Source organism: Trachypithecus francoisi, unplaced genomic scaffold, assembly GCF_009764315.1.
Source record: "Trachypithecus francoisi isolate TF-2019V2 unplaced genomic scaffold, Tfra_2.0 Lachesis_group13, whole genome shotgun sequence".
Classification (NCBI taxonomy): Eukaryota; Metazoa; Chordata; class Mammalia; order Primates; family Cercopithecidae; genus Trachypithecus; species Trachypithecus francoisi.
The window spans coordinates 60330937-60351227 of NW_022681458.1; the positions used below are offsets into that span (position 1 = coordinate 60330937).

Consider the following 20291-nt stretch of genomic DNA (forward strand, 5'->3'; position numbering starts at 1 on the left):
ATTTATGAATAGAGTTTCACTTCATATTTTTTACCAATAAAGGTATGTTTTAACATTAAAGTAGAATTAAAGTTATATTTAAAATACATGCCCCAAAGTATGTGGTGATTTTTTTTTTTAACTCCCCTTTTACTATACGTCTGTATGTATTGGGCTGTATATGGAAATGTAGCTTTTACATACAATTAGGAAAACAATTGCTTTTATTTCTGGCGGAAACTTGTACTATAACAGAAGTGGCCGGCATGGGAGTCAGAATAGTTATCTTCTAGATGAAAACTGGAGCAGACATAAAAAATGTAATTATTTTTCTGATTCATATGGAAAATAAAATGAGTCTGAGTCATTCTTAAGGTGATACAGCAAAGGTGTATAAGTAGTCCATTTAAAAATATATCCAAAAAACCAGTTTTTTCTCTCAATATGGTTTGTTTTCCCTTTTTTCTCTTTAATCATGTTTCCCATATGTATTTGTATATTCTAAGAATGTCCAAAGAGTAAGTGTTTTGGAGTGGGGGTTGAGGAGAAAGACCTTTTTAGATTTCAGCTGATCCTATCAGATGATCTCTAGAACCTTGAACCTTCAACCTTCACTGAGGTTACCTGGAGGGCTTTTCACCTGGAAACCTGAGAAACCTTAGAAACCACCTGCCCTAGCTCTCTCTCAAGTCTAGGAAGCCAGTGGCCTGCGGCCCCACAGAGCCAGCTGGTCCACTCCTCATATAAGAACTTCAGTAACAATACAAAGACATAGCAAAGCACCATCGGATCTGATAACTGATTAAACAATATTTAATGGCTTTTTTATAGGATACTAACAAGTTTTATTCTTGAAGACTATATTCAGAGTGAGAAAACAATTTTCCTTAAAACTAATACACATGTTCATATATGTTAGGAACTAGTTATATGCAAAATCAAGTGAATCTTGTGATTAGAACTGGTCAGATTTACTCACGTAATATAAATGGTTAATATTGCCAAAATGAGTAATAGATCAGATTTTCTATGTGAGATATTGACACCTAAGAGATATACAGTGTTTCACTGTTGTGAAAGATGGAGTGCTGAAGAACATTTGTCTATTGTTATACATTTGTAAAAGGATTCATAAATTACTAATTTCAAATAAGAACTAAATATTTCTTCTAAGCCTGTAGTTTTTTTTTTTTAAATTTCTTCTTGTAACATTAGCAAAAAGACCATTCATGTGAAAACCTCAGATTTTGATCTGTACACAAATGCAGAAGTAGAGATTAGAAGCTTGAGCCAGAAAAGCGGGAAATACTGCTCAGATCCTTACAAGGATTTTTAGAATTTTCACTTCTGGGTCCTGCTGGTTGCTGTAATCTAACCTCCCATCTCCTTGAAGGCAGCCTCAGTTTCTGATGAAATACTACTCAGTTAATTTATACATATACTGTCTTGCTGTTTTCCTAAGGATTACAGGAAGAACTGTGATTCATCTACTGTTTTAAGTTTGGCTAGATTTAAAAACAGATTATCTCACTTATATGTAGAATCCAAAAAAGTCAAACTTATAGAAGTAGAGAGTACAATGGCAGTTGCCAAGAGCTGGAGGGGAGGGGGAGACAAGGGGATGATGGTTAAAGGTACAAAATTTCAGTTAGAATGAATCAGTTCTGGATCTATTGGATAGCATTGTGACTATGGCTAATAATGTATACTTGAAAATTGCTAATACCTCAAAATCACTGAGAGACTACATCTTAAATGTTCTCACCACACACCAAAAAAAGGTGTGAGGTAATGAATATGTTAATTAGCTTGATTTAATCATTTCACATTGTAAATATGTATTAGTACCTCACGGTGTACAGCGTAGATACAATTTTTAATGGTCAATTGTATTGTAATATATACATAAATATATGATTTTTATTGGTCAATTATACTGTAATAAAACTGCAAAAAATAAAGTTGTATTTTAAAAAATTGGAAGAAAAAATTAGCAGGTGATTGGAGATTGAGAAAGATGGGACCAATAAGTCCTCCAAGGAGAGACATACATTAGTTTTTTTTTAAAGTCCATTATTAATCTTATAATTTTTAATATGTATAATTTCTTGACACTTATTAATCCAATTAAGTATGAGAACACTGTGGATAAATCTAAAAACCTTAAAGTTGAGTAAAATAAACCAGATACAAAGAAGCACATACTTTATGGTTACATTTATGTGAAGTTCTAGAAAAGGCAAAACTTAGCTATAGTAAAAATCAAAATCATGGTCCTGAGGGAAAAACTAGAGAGTGGCATGAAGGAACTTTCTAGAATAGTGGGAAAATTCTTTATCTTTATTGGGATAGTGATTATGTGAATGCATATACTTAACAAAACTTATGGCATTGTGCCCTTACAAATATGTAATTTTTTTTTTTGGTAATTTGTACCTTAATAAACAAAACAGATGAGAGGGTTAGTGATTGTTTCCTTGAAGAAGGTCTTTACACGGGTCTATTGTTAACGAGTTGCAGTAAAAGTCATCCAAAATGCTTGGATTCAAAGCTTGGATCTGTTCCTACCAGATGTATGACCATAGACAAGTTACTTACATTCCGTCTTCAGTTTCTTCTCTTTTAGGAAAAAACATCTACTTTTTGTTGTAGAGATTAAATTAGGTAATACAATTGAAGTGCAGAGGGCAGTGTGTGGTGTGCAGCACATGTTCATTAAGTATTAGCTACCCTTATTTTTTAGGGAATGGAAATTTTTAAATTAAAACTAATCAAACTATTTTAGGATAAGCAAGTGAAACAATCTTTTTTCAATTGATCACAGGAATATTTTCACTGAAGACAAATTAGACATTTATATAAGCAAACTACAGTCTCATTACCATTCAAATTTTCATATGCATATTCATACTTACATGCATATGAAAGCATTACACATATGTATTCCATAAATATATACAAAACAGTAATGGAAATGTACTGTACTACTTTGAACATCTTTCTAGTCAGCTCTACATTTTATTTACTTTTGAGACAGGGTCTCACTCTGTTGCCCAGGCTTGAGTGCAGTAGTACAATTTCAGGTCACTGGAGACTGGATGTCCCAGGCTAAACAAATCCTCCTACCTCAGCCTCCTGAGTATCTGGGACCACAGGAAAGCACCACCATGCCCAGCTTATTTGTTTGTTTGTTTTTTTTTTTTTTTAGAAATGAAGTCTCGCTATGTTGCCCAGGTTGGTCTCAAACTCCTGGGCTCAAGTGATCCTCCTGCCTCAGCCTCCCAAGACACTGGGATCACAGGCATTAGCCACTGCACTGACCTCCACATTTTAATAGCTGAGTAGCCTTCTGTTATAGGAATATACTTTTTTTTTTTTTTTTTAACAGAACCAATACTCTATTATTGTACATTTAGGTTGTTTCCAAGTTTCATTCAAATAATGCTTGGGTAAGTACGTGTTTTCATTTATTATTATTTTTTTGAGATGGAGTTTCACTCTGTTGCCCAAGCTGGAGTACAATGGTGTGATCTTGGCTCACTGCAACCTCCGCCTCTCGGGTTCAAGCGGTTCTCTGGCCTCAACCTCCTGAGTAGCTGGAATTACAGGTGCACACTATCACACCTGGCTCATTTTTGTATTTTTAGAAGAGATGGGGTTTCAACATGCTGGTCAGGCTGGTCTCAAACTCCTGACCTTGTGATCTGCCCACCTCAGCCTCCCAAAGTGCTGGGATTACAGGCCGTGAGTCACCGTGCCTGGCCTGGATAAGTATTATTTTAGCTAAATTGTGCATATTTATTCCCTTAGAGTAAATTCCTGGAAGTAAATTGCTGGATCTAAACCAGGTATACTTTAAAGAATTTTCCTTTTCTACATTAAAAATAATTATAATTCTGATTACAGGAAAGGAAAATTATGGAGCTCCATAAGAAAAAATTAGTCTCATATTTCATACCTCATATTGCATATTTAATAGGTAACCAGTGTTAAATTTGTTGTGTGTTTTCCACTGGGATTTCTATGTCCTTTAATAAAAGCAGGATCAGATCCCTCAGATTACTTTGTAACTTGCTTTTATTCTACTTTTTCATACCTCTTAGCGTGAATGTGTTTCCAGACCAGAATACAGAGATTTCACTTACTCATTTATGAGCTGCAGAAGATGACTATGATTTATTCAACCATTCTCTTATTGAAGAACATGAATATTGCTTCAGATATTTTTGTTATTATAAATATTACTGCAATTAACATTTTAAAGTCTTTTGATAGATATTCCCAACTTGTTCTCCAGCAATTACCATTTTTGCATTCCCACCAGCACTGGGGCTACTTCCCTTTAGTTGCACCATCATTTAGCATTATTTTTGATCTTGTGCCAATCTAAAAGGCAAAAAGTGGTATCTTGTTGTTTTAATTTGCATTTCTTTGATTACTAATTAGATTGAACTTTTTCATATGTTCACTGGTCAATTTGCATTTCTTCTTTTGTGAAATGCCTGCTTGGGTCTTTTATGTACTTTACTATTAAAGTGTTTTTCTTGATTAAATATCAAGAAAATATTAAATATGTAACTGTCATGTTGCAAATATTTCTGTCCATTTGGCCTTTGCTTATGACTTTTTATGAGTCTTTAGGACTTTATAGGTCTTTATTAGGTATTAAATAATTTTAACGTTAAATATATTGATCTCTGTCTTCCTTTGTGTCTTAGGGCTTTTCTATTTATGGTTACATAAATTTCTAATCTACAAATATTGGTGTATATTATGAAATAGGGCCCTATTTTTCTTTACAAAAGATTAGTCAGTTCTAAATCATCCTTTGCTATTTCTAGCTGAGTTTAGATGCCAACATTATCACATCAGTGGATTTTTAAATGTGTAATTGTTTCCTGATCTATTCATTTCTCTACTCCTATTTTTATTGTAATAGCTTTACCAAATGTATCTGATAGGGCATGTTCTCCCCCTCATTACTTTATTTATTTATTTATTTAGAGATGGAGTCTCACTCAGTCACCCAGGCTGGAGTGCAGTGGCACGATCTTGGTTCACTGAAACCTCCGCCTCCTGGGTTCAAGGGATTCTCCTGCCTCAGCCTCTTGAGTACCTGGGACTACAGGTGCGTGTCACCACACCTGGCTAATTTTTGTATTTTATTTTTTATTTTTCCAGTAGAGAGAGGGTTTTGCCGTGGTGGCCAGGCTGCTCTTGAACTTCTGATCTGAGGTGGTCTGCCCTTCTTGGCCTCCCAAAGTGCTGGGATTACAGGTGTGAGTCACTGCGCCTGGCCCCCTCATTGCTTTTAAAACATTTTCTTACTGTAATATATTTATTACAAGATAATTTTCAAATAATTTCATGAGATTACTTATCCATTCCTTACATCAAAAAATACCGCTGAGATTTTGATCGAAGGTCTTTTATAAGTAGTTATTAATAAAGAGAATACTGGCATGGAAAATATGTAATCTTGGAACTTCTTGTATGTCCACTTATTCAGTCCTTTGTCTCTCAGTAGATTTTGAATGGCTCTTTATCTCACACGAGTCTAGAATCATTTTGCTAGGTTTATTCCTAGACATAATATGCTAATTGATATGGTAATTTTTTTTCTCTCCATTATACCTTCTTCTTGGGTGTAGACATATTTGCAGCCAGCTTCCTCACTACATGTTTTTATTAGGCCTAGTGGCATTAAGTTTATTATTTTGGATTTTACAAAAAAAATTGTAACACCTTTAAATAGTTACAGTTTCAACTCCTCCTTTCCCCTTAACTCCATCATTTACTGTCTTTTGTTTCACTTTCCTTATGTATTGACTAGAATGCCTAGAATAATTGAATGGTATGGGTAATAATAGGTATTCTTGTCCTGTTTTTGGAAATCCTTCTGGATTTCAGTAAGCGTGATGTTGGCTCTTGGTTTAGTATCTTTAAATTTGCAATTTGCAAGATACTTTACACTGGAATAGTCATTGAATTGTTAGGTAAAGCACAAACATGTTAAATTCAGACTGAAGTATAGGACTTCAGTGAAAACTGGGAAGAGTTTATTTCATTGCTTTCATTTTTTTTTTTTCCTCAGTGGCTGCTTGTCTCCACCCCCAATCCCAGCTTCCTTCCTTTGTGCTCTTTTGTTCTAGGTTTGACTACATGAAAGGAGACTCTAAATTTATATGTGATACAAGAGCATAACTAGTATTATAAAATTAGTCTAGAAGAAGTTATTTGCAACGTATATAATAAGGGACTAAATTCAAGATTATTTGAAGGACTTTAAAATTTGGTAAGAATAAAATAGACAACCATTTAAAATAAGGCAAAGCATGTGTAGAGGCAACTCTTAAAAAAAAAAAAAAAAAGTGAGCTGGGTGTGATGATGCACACCTGTAGTCCCAGTTACTAGGGAGGCTAAGGTAGGAGGATCACTTGAGCTCAGGAGTTCAGGGCTGTAAGTGCACAACAATCACATCTGTCAATAACTACTCCACTCTAGGCTGGGCAAACATAAGACTGTCTTAAAGAAAAAGAAATGAAAAGATATTCAGTTTTGTCGTTTGACTAGCTGATTTTTGGAAAATACCCACAAATACAACCAAGCCCACAAGTTTCTTTAGGTGGATAAGAGATACATCTTATCTATATGCATTCACCCATGTGAAGCAGACACCTAGTAACACCCCTGTGTAGAAGACAAGCTTCCTTCAACTTCATAGGACAGTATTTCCCATGTAGTCCATCATTGGGTGAGGATTTTTCAGGACCTTTGGTAAGCCTGCTTGCTTTCATTCTTGAGGGTAGAAGAAGGGTGCAAGACTTCCCTGGTCTCTTCCAAGTGTTCTGGGGACCCTGACCATAAGCTTACTTGCTCAACAGGTGCAAATGACCGGTAATATGCTGACCAGATGCAAGTGTACCACCGATGATTTCTGTGACTGAGTTTGGTTTCCTTTGCATATAATACCATACTCTCCAGCTTTTCATTTCTAATATATTCTTCCTTCAAGGAACCAGGACTTCTTGGAGAATCCAGATGAGCTTGAAACACTGTTTTTATAAGAGAAAGGCTGTTTTCAAAGACATCTATAGTTCATAACAAAGGAGTTAGATTGAAGGGACTCTCACAGTTCAGTCCATGACAAGCATGAATATTAAAATAGAGACAAGAATTTTAGTTAATTGGAATGTTGAATATGTAAAAGGCTATAACTTCATAATATGATCAAGAGGAACAAACAATGTAAAACGTGTTAAAGTAGCATTTTCAAAGTGCGGTCCAGGGGCTCTCAGGGTTGGTGAGGGGTCACAACTGTTTTTATAATATTGCTAAGAATGTCTTTCACTTGTCTTCTCTCCAAGGATACGGTGGAGTTTTCCAGAGGCTATGGGATATGTGGTGATAGCCTTGCCCTAATGGAGTGTGTGCTTTGTGCTTTGCATTTTTGTCCTTTAAAAATGCTTGGTTTTAATTTTGAATACAGTAAGAATAGATAGATATAACTGACATAAACCAAAGTTATTTGTGGCCCTCAGTCTTTAAGGGTGCACAGAAGGGCCTGAGACTGAAGAGTTTCGGAACTGCTGTTGTAGAGAAAAGTCAGTCTTACTGATGGGGGAAAATCAATTAGTATTTACTGACCGGGACCGGGCAAAGCATTCATTTTATAAAGACACACAGAGCATTTCACTAAAATACTTTTACTCCACTGTTGAGTTTTAGGTCACTAGGTGACTCTAGAAATGGAACAGGAGAAGAACTGAAACTTGAGCCTTCTAAGAAACAAAAGACCTAAAAAATATTTAGTGTTACCCTATCCCACCACCACAATAATTGAGAAAAGGTCTTTCCATTGCCTCTTCCCTCCCCCTCCCCTTCTCCCTCCTCCTGCCCCTCCCCCTTCCCCATCCTTCTCCCTCCCCCTCCTCTCTCCTCTCCCTCCCCCTCCTCTCTCCTCTCCCTCCCCCCTCTCTCTCTCTCTCCCTCCCCCTTCCCCATTCTCTCCCTCCCCCTTCCCCATTCTCTCCCTCCCCCTCCTCTCTCTCCTCTCCCTCCCCCTCCTCTCTCCTCTCCCTCCCCCCTCCTCTCCTCCTCTCCCTCCCCCCTCCTCTCTCTCCTCTCCCTCCCCTCTCCTCTCCTCTCCCTCCCCCTCCTCTCTCTCCTCTCCCTCCCCCCTCCTCTCTCTCCTCCCTCCCCCCTCCTCTCTCTCCTCTCCCTCCCCCCCCTCCCCCTCTTCTCCCTCCCCCTCTTCTCCCTCCCCCTCCTCTCCCTCCTCCTCCTCTCTCCTCCTCCTCTCTCCTCCTCCTCTCCTCCTCCTCCTCTCCTCTCCCTCCCCCCTCCTCTCCCTCCCCCTCCTCTTCCTTCTCCCCATCCTCCCCCTCCTCTTCCTCCTCCCCCTCCTCTTCCTCCCCTCTCCTCTCCCTCCCCCCTGCTCTCCCTCCTCTCCCTCACCCGAACCATCCCCCTCCCTCTCTGATCCCCTCCCCCTTCCCTCCTGTCTTCCTCCCTGTCTTCCCTCCCTCCCCCCTCCTCTCTCTCCTCTCCCTCCCCCTCCCTCCTCCTCCTCCCTCCCCCTCCTCTCCCTCCCCCTCCTCTCTCCTCCTCCCTCCCCCCTCTCTCTCTCCCTCCCCCTCCTCCCCCTCCTCCTCCCCCTCCTCTTCCTCCTCCCCCCTCTTCTTCCTCCTCCCCCCTCTTCTTCCTCCCCTCTCCTCTCCCTCCCCCCTGCTCTCCCTCCTCTCCCTCACCCGAACCATCCCCCTCCCTCTCTGATCCCCTCCCCCTTCCCTCCCTGTCTTCCCCCCGTCTTCCTTCTTCCCTGTCTTCCTCCCTCCTCCTTCCCTCCCTCCCCTCCCTCCCTTCCTCCCTTTTCTTCCTTCCTCCTTTTCTTCCTTCCTCCCTTTTCTTCCTTCCTTCCTTTTCTTCCTTCCTTTTCTTCCTTCCTTCCTTTTCTTCCCGTTTTTCCTTTCCTTTCTTTCCCTCTTTCCTTCCTGTCTCCCCTCCTCTCTGTGTGTCCCCTTCTCTCTGTCTTGCTTTTCCTTGTCTTTTCCTCTTTTGCTCTCTTTCTTTCTCACTCTTCCTTTATTTTTATTTCCTCTTACTTGCCTTCTGTCTTCTTTCATTCCTTCCATTCTTTCTTTGTTTTTAGTGATATGTATACTTCGTGAGCAATCAGACTATAGCTTGCAGAATAGTTGGGAGAGGCCAAAAATGCCCCTGAGAATGCAGGCAAGGAACTTCTTAGTGAGCATATGAACATCCTCACTCCAATCGGAGGATAACATTGTTCATACTTCAAGGATTAAAAAGCTGAGAGAGGGTCTCTGCTTTCTGTTACTTTTAGCACTCGAGTCGTTTCTGCATGTGTTTCTATTGATTACTTTTTCTCCTATTTTGGTTCATATGTTTGCTGCTGCTTTGCATGTCTAGTGATTTTGGATTAGATGAGTGATACTGTGAATTTTACCGTGCAGAATTGCTGAATTTTTTTTATTTCTGTAAATTTTTTTTGGGCATTGTTCTAGGATGTAGTTACCTGGGAAAAAGTGACATCCTTTTGAGAGGCTTGCTTTTAAGCTTTGTTAGGTGGAATCACAGCAGTCTTTAGTCAGCTCACTAAGGACCCATACTCTTCTAAATACTTACCATAACATCATATGAATTTCCATGTTTTTCCACTTCGGCTGGTAGAAACACCTGTGTCATCTCTAAGCATTGTTCTGTTATTTCTTCTAGTAGTTCTTACCTGGCTTCGCACATCTGCTGATCAATACTTTCAGCTGAAGTCTCAAGGGGACCTCTGCAAATCTACAGTGTTCACTGTTCAGGCTTCTCTTCTGTAGTAAATTGCACAGTGAACTCTAATTCCCTTAGTCTTCCTGAACTCCCAATTTTCCTTAACTCAGGGAGACCACCAGGCCCCCAGGATTCCCATATCTGCCCTGTGACCTGGAGACTCTCTGCAGGCAATAGGTTGGGGCAGTCATAGGGTTCACTTTGTCTTCCTCCTCTTTGGCTTCACTGCCCTGTGTTACCTGATGTCCAGTGTCTGAAAACTACTGTTTTACATATCTTGTGTGCTTTTGTAGTTTTAGGTGAAAGGTAAAACCCCACGTTAAAAGTCATGAAAATTTTATGCCACTGTTTTTTTTTAAGTCTGATTACAGATAAATTCAGGGTGCTATCTCCTCCTTGATTGACAGAGTTTATAATGTTTCCTACTCGCAAGTACTTCTGCTCCTCTGTGTGTGTTACAGTAATGGGAATGTATATTTCCTTTTCGTTAAGGATGCCTTCAACAATTTGTCATAAAGTCACTTCTGTCAGTGAATTCTATTTTTTCTGTTACTTTACTTTATCCTTAGTACCAAAGAGCTCCTTGTGTGAAACCAATTTGTTACTAAAATGTCGCTTTGTTTATGTTCTTGGAATTCTTCATATATTGACTATCCTCGGATGTTGAATGTTGTAGGCCTGTGTGGCAGGGTCTCTCTTCCATTCTATTTTTAATCTGATTATTGACAAAATAAACCCCATTTTTGTTTTCATCCCCTTTCCTTCTCATGTAGGGACTGGCATAAAGGGCAATCCATAAAATTACAAATGAAAAGTTTTTTTGTTTTTAACTATTATTTAGATACAGGCACAAATTTTTTTTCTTTCAAAATAAAATGAATAAAAAATTCATTTTATTTTTTAACTTTTAGGTTCAGGAGTACGTATGCAGGTTTGTTATATAGGTACATTTGTGTCATGAGGGTTTGTTGTACAGATTATTTCATCACCCAGGTATTAAGCCTAGCACCTGTTATTTATTTTTCTTGATCCTCTCCCTTCACCCACTTTCTACCTTCTGGTAAGCCCCAGTGTCTCTTGTTCCCCTCTATGAGACACAGTGGTTTTAACTGGAAATTTTAATTTTTTTTTCAGGTGATTCTAAGTATGACTTGCTATGTAAAGAAGAATTTATTGAACTCAAAGACATATTCTCTGTGAAACTGAAACGGCGTTGGTCTGTTAAACAGCAGAGAAGTGGTACTTTATTAGGTATCACACTCTTCATCTGCTTGAAAAAGGAACAAAATAAACTAAAGAATTCTACACTTGATCTTATTAATTTAAGTGAAGACCACTGTGACATATGGTTTAGGCAGTTCAAGAAAATATTGGCAGGTAAGTACTTCTTATGGGAATTTTTTTAATCAGCCCAGTTTCCTTGATAGAGATGATTAATCTAGACATGTTTTGAATAAAAACAACTTTTAGTGATGTTGAGGTAGTTTCCTTCTGTTCCTAGTTTTTGTGTGTTTTTGTCATGAGAAAGGGTTGAAATTTGTTGAATACTTTTTCGACATGAATTGAGATAATCATATTTTCCCCTACATCCTGCTAATATGGTATCTTATGTTAATTGATTTTCATATGTTTAACCATCCTTGCATTACAGGAATAACGCCCCCATGGCCATGGTGTATAATCTTTTAAAGATGCTATTGAATTTGGTTTGTTAATATTTTGTTGAGGATGTTTGCATCAATATTCATAAAACTTATTCTGTAGTTTTTCTATACTGTTTGACTTTGGCATCAGGGTAATACTGGCTTCATAGAATGAATTAGGGAGTAACTCTTGAATGACTGTTTTCATGAAGAAGCTTCAATAATCTGAAATAAAATACTTAAATAATTTAGTTCACCTAAGAGTTGTTTTTAAAAGCATATTTATTTTTCTATTAATGTCTCTTTTGAACTATATAAGAATGTATTCTCCTTCCACTCATACATTGATGGCAAGTGTGTATATGTACTCTGTGGCCTGAAAATAAGAATTTTTTGAATAATCTTAAGAGGCCATGCTTTATACTCTGGTAATTGAGAATTACCTGTTTCACAGTAGCTTTTTCTAAAGGTTAATTTCCAGAGAAAAGAGAACATGTTTATTAGGATATATCTCTTAATGAATTCAGTGTATATGAAATTTCTAAATGACATTTTCATATTTTGCATACTAAATAAAATTCATAAGTACAAATATAATGCAATTCCTAAGTACAAATATAATGCAATTTGGATTTCTAAAAGTTATCTAGTTAAAATATGATCTTAGGATTGATTTTTTTTGGTCTGAGATTTATGAATCTTGCTTGCTTTTCTGTTAACTCATTTCTTCTTGTTTGCCACATCTATCAGATCAGAGTAGAGGCAACTTTTATAGTTGATGGCACAGTTTAGGGTTAGATGGTACAGGATAGAAATGGATGCTAGACAAAGAGCAGTCACAGAGCGATGTTAGAAATTTCCAGTTCCAGCATCATTGATCAAGAAAACCATGAGAACCCAAGTTGACCAAGGCAGCCAGCCAATAAAGTTCTGCTCATGGGAGATGAGCTGAAGTGACATTACATTACAATTGGAAGACCCTCTTACTGAGTGGCTCATGCTTCCCTGCTACCCACTTTGGGACTTCCAAGAAGACTTGATTATTTCAAGAAGGCAAGAACCCACAGAGGCTGTAGTTGAGTTGATCTCTTTGGAAACATAGAGAATATGTATAATTAAATAAAAACACTTTAATGGTGAATCCTTTACAGTGTTATTTCAAATTTATGTCAAGTGATTTAAAAAGTAAAAATAAAAATGAAAATAATTTAAGTGGAAGTAAATTTATTAACATGACCAGATATACATAAAACTTGCGTGGTCTTGTCTATAAAATAAGGGTATGTCATTTAATTAGAGAGTCAAAGCTCTTTCTTGCACTTAAGGTCTGAGGAACTCTTCTCCCATGGGGCTTATGAAGGGCTAGGCTGAGGTAACTTCCTCAATATATCTCAGTCATAAAACCAAGAGAAAGTAAGAAACAGAGGACATCACAACAAAGCTCAATTCAGTAAAAGCAATTTTATAGGAGTAGAAGGACTTGTCGAAAACAACAACAATAAAGAACACTGTCCAAATATTTATTCAGCTTAATGAGTGATGTTTTGGTTTGATCTAGGGTTAAAATCTAGACAAATTACAAAGATGAATAAACTACATATCCTTTAGTCTACCATCCTCTGAAAATGTTACTTTTTGAAACTTTGATTTTCATAAGAGCTGGAGGCACTTAGGGAGTCATTCTCTGGCATGATCTTGGAGTACAGAGTGATTTTGCTGATTAAAAGCAAATAGATTGACTTTTAAAATCAACTCATACAAACTGTTAAAATCCTCTAATGAGAGTGAAGAAACCTAACCAAGACTGATGGATACATTACTGCTCCATCTCTGTGCCAAAATGGACTCAGGGAGGCCTATAGGAGATGCCAACTCCTTATCCTACTCCCCACAAAGACAGTTCTTGGCTATCTTCATCAGACACAAATGAATGGTTGAGGCTCCAAAGCTCTCTACCAATTCTTGTGTTACACTGTCACGTTTTAAACTTTTAAAAAAATTTTTAATTTTTTTTTTTGAGACGGAGTCTCACTCTGTCACCCTGGCTGGAGGGCAGTGGCATGATCTTGGCTCACTGCAACCTCCGCCTCCTGGGTTTGAGCAATTCTCCCTGCCTCAGCCTCCTGAGTAGCTGGGATTACAGGCTCCTGCCACTACACCTGGCTAATTTTTGTATTTGGTAAAGATGGGGCTTCGCAATGTTGGCCAGGAGGGTCTTGAACTCCTGAGCTCAATCTGCCCGCCTCGGCCTTCCGAAGTGCTGGGATTACAGGCGTTAGCTACCGCACCTGGCTGGGACTTCTCTTTTAAAATTAATATCTCAAGAAGTTTTTTCTTTAAGAATCTTCTTTCAATTACAGGTCCATGTAATTCTGGTATTCATTAAAGTGCCTATCCCAGGGGTTTTGGTATGTTGTGTTTCAATTTTTTTTTATTTATGCATTAATTTTGTTTATTCAAAATTTAGGTGCAAGTTGTTTAGTTTACATGTATCTGTGTAGTTTTGAGAATTCGTCTTGTTCTTCATTTCTAATTTTATTTCATGACCTCAGAAAATGCTTGATATGATTTTGATTTTTTTAATCTTATTGAGACATGACTTATGACTATGTGGTCAATTTTAGAGAATGTTCCATGTACAGATGTGAAAAATATATATTCTGTGTTGTTGGGTGGAATATTCTGCAGATGTCTGTCAGGTCCATTTGGTCAAGAGCCTGATTTAAGTCTAGAGTATACCTTTGTTAGTTTTCTGCTGTGGTGATCTGTCTAGTGCTGTCAGTGGGGTGTTGAAATCCCCCACCATTCTTGTATAGCTATCTTTTTCTGTAGGTCTAGTAGTATTTGTTTTATGAATCTGGGTGCTCCGACACTGAGTGCATATTTATGTAGGATAGTTACATTTTCTGGTTGAATTGAACCCTTTATCATTATATAATGCCCTCCTTTGTCTGTTTTTGATGTTGTTGGTTTAATGTCTGTTTCTTCTCATACAAGTGTAGCAACATCTGTTCTTTTTAAATTTTCTATTTGCATGCTAGATCTTTCTCCATCCCTTCACTTTGAGCCCGTGGTTGTCATTACATGTGAGATGAGTCTCTTGAGTTCAGCAGAAGGTTGGGTCATTTAAAAAATCTAATTTGCCTCTCTGTGTCCTTTAAGTGGGGTGTTTAGGCCATTTATGTTCTAGGTTAATATGGATATTTGAGGTTTTGTTCCTATACATTTGATATTTGAGTATTGTTAGGTAGTTGCTTTCTAGTCTCAATTGCATAATTGCTCTATAAGATATCTGAACTTTGTATTTTTGTGTGCTTATATGGTAGCAAGTATTGTTTTTTGGTTTCCATGTTTAGAACTCCTTTGAGTATTTCTTGTATGGCAAGTGTAGTGGTGACAAATTCCCTTAGTGTTTGCTTGCCTGGGAAAGACTTTATTTCTCCTTCATTTATGAAGCTTAGTTTGGCAGATTATGAAATTCTTGGCTGGATTTTTTTTTCTTTAAGGAGGCTAAAAATAGGCCCCTGATCTCTCTTGCTTATAAGGTTTCTGCTGAGAAGTCATCTATTAGTCTGATGGGATTTGCTTTGTAGGTAATTTGGCCCTTTTCTTTAGATGCCTTTCAGATTTTTTCTTTGGTGTTGACCTTGCATAGTCTGATGGCCTGTATTCCTTGGGGATGGTCATCTTGTATCTTGCAAGTGTTTTCTGAATTTCTTGCATCTGGATGTCAACCTCTCTAGCAAGATTAGGGAAGTTTTCCTGAATTATCGCCTCAAATATGTTTTCCAATTTGCTTACTTCTTCCTCTCCTCCATCAAGAATACCAATAAGTCATAGGTTTGGTTGCTTTACATAATCCCATATTTCTCAAAGGCTTTGCTCATTTTTCAGATTCTTTCTTTTTGTCTAACTGGGTTAATTTAAAAGGCTGGTATTCAAGCTCTGAAATCTTGTCTTCTGCTTGGTGTAGTTTATTATTAAAGCTTCCAAATGTTGTTGTTTTTTGTCTTTGTTTGTTTTTTTTTTTTTGAGATGAAGTCTCACTCTGTTGCCCAGCCTGGAGTGTAGTGGCATGATCTCGACTCACTGCAATCTCTGCTTCCTGGATTCAAGTGATTCTCCTGCCTCACCTTCTGGAGTAGCTGGGATTACAGGTGCATGCCACCACACTTGGCTAATTTTTGTATTTTTAGTAGAGACAAGGTTTTGCCATGTTGTCTGGGCTTGTCTCGAACTCCTGAACTCAGGTGATTCACCCACCTTGGCCTCCCAAAGTGCTGTGATTACAGGTGTGAGCTACCATGCCTGGCCTGCTTCCAAGTGTATTTTGATGTTCCCTTTAGTGAGTTTTTCAATTCCAAAAGTTCTATTTGGTTTTATATCAATATGGCTATCTCATGTTTCATATCCTGCACTGTTTTCTGGTTTATTTGAGATGGATTTTAAATTTCTCTTGGATCTCACTGAGTTTCCTTGCAGTACATATTTTGTTTTTTTAATCTGTCATTTCAAAGTTTTCAACTTGGTTAGGATCCATCGCTATAGAGCTAGTGTAGTTCTTTAGAGGTATGAAGACACTTTTTTGGTAGTGTTGGAGTTCTTGGACTGATTCCTTCTTATCTAAGGGAGCTGTTGCTTCTTATTTTTGAATTTCCTATTGGTTGGATGGGACTTAAACATTTTTTTTTTCCCTTGAGGGTACGACTATGGTGTATGTTGTGTGTGATCATTCGACTTTGTTTCTGGGTGCTTTCAGGGGGCCAAGGCTCTTTATGGATTCCATGGGTGTGGTAGCTTTCTTAGATGCTGCTTGTTGTAGCAATGTATTGGATATGTGAGCTGACACACATATCCAATATCCACATAGCCCCTTGTGGGGCTAAGGGTGCAGAAGTCTCAGGAAGCTTATTTTGTGGAGTAGCCCTAAGCCTTTCTGGTAGCGGGCTTTTTATTTGATAGTACAGTTCAGGCTGCAGTACAGTAGGTGGCACTTAAAAAATAAGAGCCAGCTTGCCCTCAGTTAGGCTGATGTCCAGTAGAAGCACCTGTCCTGACAGGGGAGTGGCAGGAAGAGATTGCGCTGGTATGTGCTGAGGCCTTTGGGGTCGCTGGTTGGGGGGCAGGGAGAGGTGCACTAGCTCCTCATCCAGTGCTGGCAGGAATGCGATCTGCTTTTCTATCATACCCCATCACAGGGCTCATGACCTTCAGTTCATAAAGATTTTGTCCTTTGGTTCCCAGCTGTAGCGTGACTGTAGGTTATGCATATGCCCCTCTGAAGGCAACCACCAAAATGGTCTTGGGGCAGAGCCTCTTCCCCCAGTCTAGGGCAGGCAACTCCATGACTTGTATGTCCTCCATTGCTGGGACACTGCTGCTCTGTGTAGGGATGGGGAGTTGGGCCCCACCCTTTATGTAAGCCTAAGTGGCATTGGCGCACTTTCAGCAGGGGTGGAGCCATCTTGAAAAACATGAAAAACTCTTTTTTCAAGTACCTGTGCTGGCCCCCAATGGGAAGAACCACTGTGCATCTTCAGCAGTGTATGGGGTGGGAGGGTATTGCCAGAGATGACCCCTTCTCCATATCCATTCCTTGACATGGTGTTGTCCCCTTTAGTGATTGGTACTGTGCCCACCTTTCCTTTGTCCCAAAGGGGTTTTGGCAAGTTGTGCCCCTCTCCCTTATAGGTGACCTGCACTGGGGGTTAGATCTTCAGAGGTTCCACAGCACCCTGGGAGCTTGCACCCTGGGCTTTTCAAAGTCAGAACAGGTTATGGGGTTTGTTTGCAGGGGATGTGGTGCTACACAGATTCAAGGGTGGAGAATCCCTGGGCAGAGCAGAGGTCCACCACTGGTGCACAAGCAATATTGTGACCACCATCTCAGTTTGGGTCTGAGGGGAGTATGGGAACACCTGCAGGAGCTGGCCACCCAGTTCTCTCTCCCTGGGAAATTCCCAAATTGCCACCAATAACATTGCCCTGGGTCATAAGGGTGGGGCCTTGAGTTCTTTGGGGATTGATCTCTGCCAGACTCTAGCTGCTTTTCCTTTCTGCACCCCAGCTTCTTCCCATGGGCACTCCAAAAGGTCCTGGTTCTCTCTCCCCAGTTTTCCATTAGAAGCTTGTCCATTTGACAGTAACTTTGATCTTCTTTCTAAGAAGAATTGGCATCCAAGGTCTGTGGTCAGCCATGCTAGAAAAAAGAAAAAGAAAAAAACTAGTTTGTATTAAATTCTGAAAAACTAGTGACACTGCTTAACTCTTCAAAGGATTGTTAACAAAAGAAAATCTTTTTAAACCAAACTCCTAATTTTATCAAAATTGTAACTGAAAATATAAATGTATGAAAACATAGTTATTATGTAAAATTTGCTTAATAAAAGAATAGGAAAAACTACTACTTATCTTGGACCAAGAGCATGTTAGTTTGACATTTGAACCCTTTCTACTCTTGTAAGTAGTGGTGGGAAAAATTCATTGTAGGAGTCTGCAGACATAACAAACTATCATTAGACTGCCAAGACCTCCACATAATAAAGCAAGCAGAGAATGTCACATAAGTATGTTAAAAATGATCCAAAAAAGAGAAATTGAAAGCATAAATAGGGTGCTATCAAAAAAGGATATCATTTATGTTATGACACATGTACACATGAATATCACTTCTTAGAATTTCATCCTTCTTAGGACTTATTCCTGAGTCTGAGGATTGAGAGGTTCTGATAAAACAGGTCTGGGTGGGTTCCAGGCATGGGCTTTCTTTAAAAGTCTCTCCAGGGATTCTAATATTTTGCCAGGACCAAGAACCATGGATAGCCAAAATCTCAGCAGCGCAGTTTGATTGAATGAACTTATGTAGAACCCTGAATGCCACACTTAACCAAAGAAATCTTTCCAGGGATTAATTATAGGTGACAGAACATGCTATATTCTTATTAAATATTGTTAAAAGTTAACCAATACCCATTCCTGATTCATGTAAAGTTCTCACTTATTTTCCCAGAGTTTTACTGTATGACTGGTTTATGGGATCCTTGGAAAAGGTTGACAGACATGGCAAAGGTTCCTGCAATGTTTCTCTTTGTCCATCAACAGCTCTAGCTCAGAACCTCTACCCTTTCAGCTGAAAGCAATTAGCTCTTCAGAAATGATTCATTCTATTTATACTTGGGATAAGTAACATCAGGCAGTCTTCCCCAGGGCTTCTCACGGGCCCTGGTGGCATTTTTATTCTAAGGGAGGGATATATTTTTACATGTAATTGGTCATAATTATACTAAAAACAAGTAATTGGTGTCTTACACAAGAAAATTGTATTTCTGCTTTAGTCATTGACAGAGTATCCTGAGAACAGCAGTTAAGAAGTACATTCATTGTCATCTTATTTCTGATATATTTCAAATTCTTTTGCTAGGAAGAAACCCTTTTCACTGTATTTTGTATAACAAAACTTCTTTGGGAAAACAATTTAGATAAACTTTGTCAGATCTTATTATGTGATTATATTCAAAATGCTAACTGAAGAATTCTCTAAATATTTTCAGTTAAATGTTGAATTAAGTTTTCATGCTGTTAAAGAAGTTAACATTTCTTCCTTTACTGAAGTCATTATTATAAAATTTAAATCCTAATGATAATAGCTGACGTTTATTAAGCATTTAGTATGTACCCTTTTTTTGCTAGCAACTTTTATGAATTATCTCATTAAATCTTCATAATAATAGCATCAAGAACTACAAATATGTTTTCATGTAAGAAGGGAAATAAAATTATTTTATGAGTTTTGCTGTGAGGTTTGAAGAATGAAAACAATGCATGACTTAGAAAATAGTATAATTAAGTGAATTTTATTATTATCAAAAATCATCTCAGTTTATAAATGAAAAAACTAAGTCTTAAATAATGTAAAAATCAGTTAACAAGGTTAAACAACTGGTAGGTGGTAGAGGGAGCTGGGAACAAATCTGTACCTGTCTGAATCTGGAGCAGGAACCCTTAACTGATGTGTCATTCCAGCAGGTCATCAGTTACTATACAATACCTATTAAGTATACTTTATTTACTATATTTAGATTTGTAGTAGATTTAGACTCTACTGTAAAAACAAGGACTTCAGACACCTAAGTATCCATATCATCTTGTTTGAAAATTGTCCCTCTCTAGTGTTCTTTTCTAAACATGATGATTCAGAACTCCAAATTCTTGAAGCAGGCAACCTTTAGGGTCAGTGTTAATAATTTCTCAATATTTAAAAATGTTTCCTCATGACTGTCACTATTATTGAGATTTCTCAAATGCCGTGGCCTGAATTGGGTGTGCACTATGAAAAAAAAAAGGGGGGGGGGCAGACATTTCTTTTTGTTAACCTAAAGGAATTTTAAAAACACATATAAACACACTGGTTTATGACAGATTACCAGACTTTATGTTTAGCAGGATTTCCTAAGCAAAACACAAATTCTGTAAATCTACAGAATTAGATAAAACATTGACTCAATCCTTAGATGAGACTGTAATGGATTGTCACTTAATAACTTTTGTCACTGAAAGCAAATGGTGTAAAAAGTAATAAAGTTCTACTCTCACAGTATGAATAAATAGGAAATACACAATATTTTAAATTAGGCAACAAATCATTAAGCCCCCTAGCATTCATTAGACTATCATTAATGATAATAAAATTGTGTGGTATTTATACAGATACTATATGTAACTCCAGGAATTTTATTATAATTGTGTATGAATATATTTGTTGTTTGAGGCAGGTAGTTGGATATTTGCAGTGGCTATATGCTGAAGCATTCTGGTAATAGTTTTCAAATCAACCATTTTTTTTCTCCTTGTCTATCATCTTTAAAGCAAAG

The 20291-nt window shown here is 38.0% G+C and overlaps 1 protein-coding gene across 1 annotated transcript in view; it reads left to right on the forward strand.

Moving 5' to 3' along the window:
• The window catches only part of CERKL (ceramide kinase like), a 129505-nt gene that overhangs the window by 42539 nt on the left and 66675 nt on the right, over positions 1–20291 (forward strand). The window contains exon 2 of the mRNA XM_033229405.1: positions 10913–11155. Within this exon, the coding sequence (XP_033085296.1) occupies positions 10913–11155 (243 nt within the window). The remainder of the gene's footprint in view (positions 1–10912; positions 11156–20291) is intronic.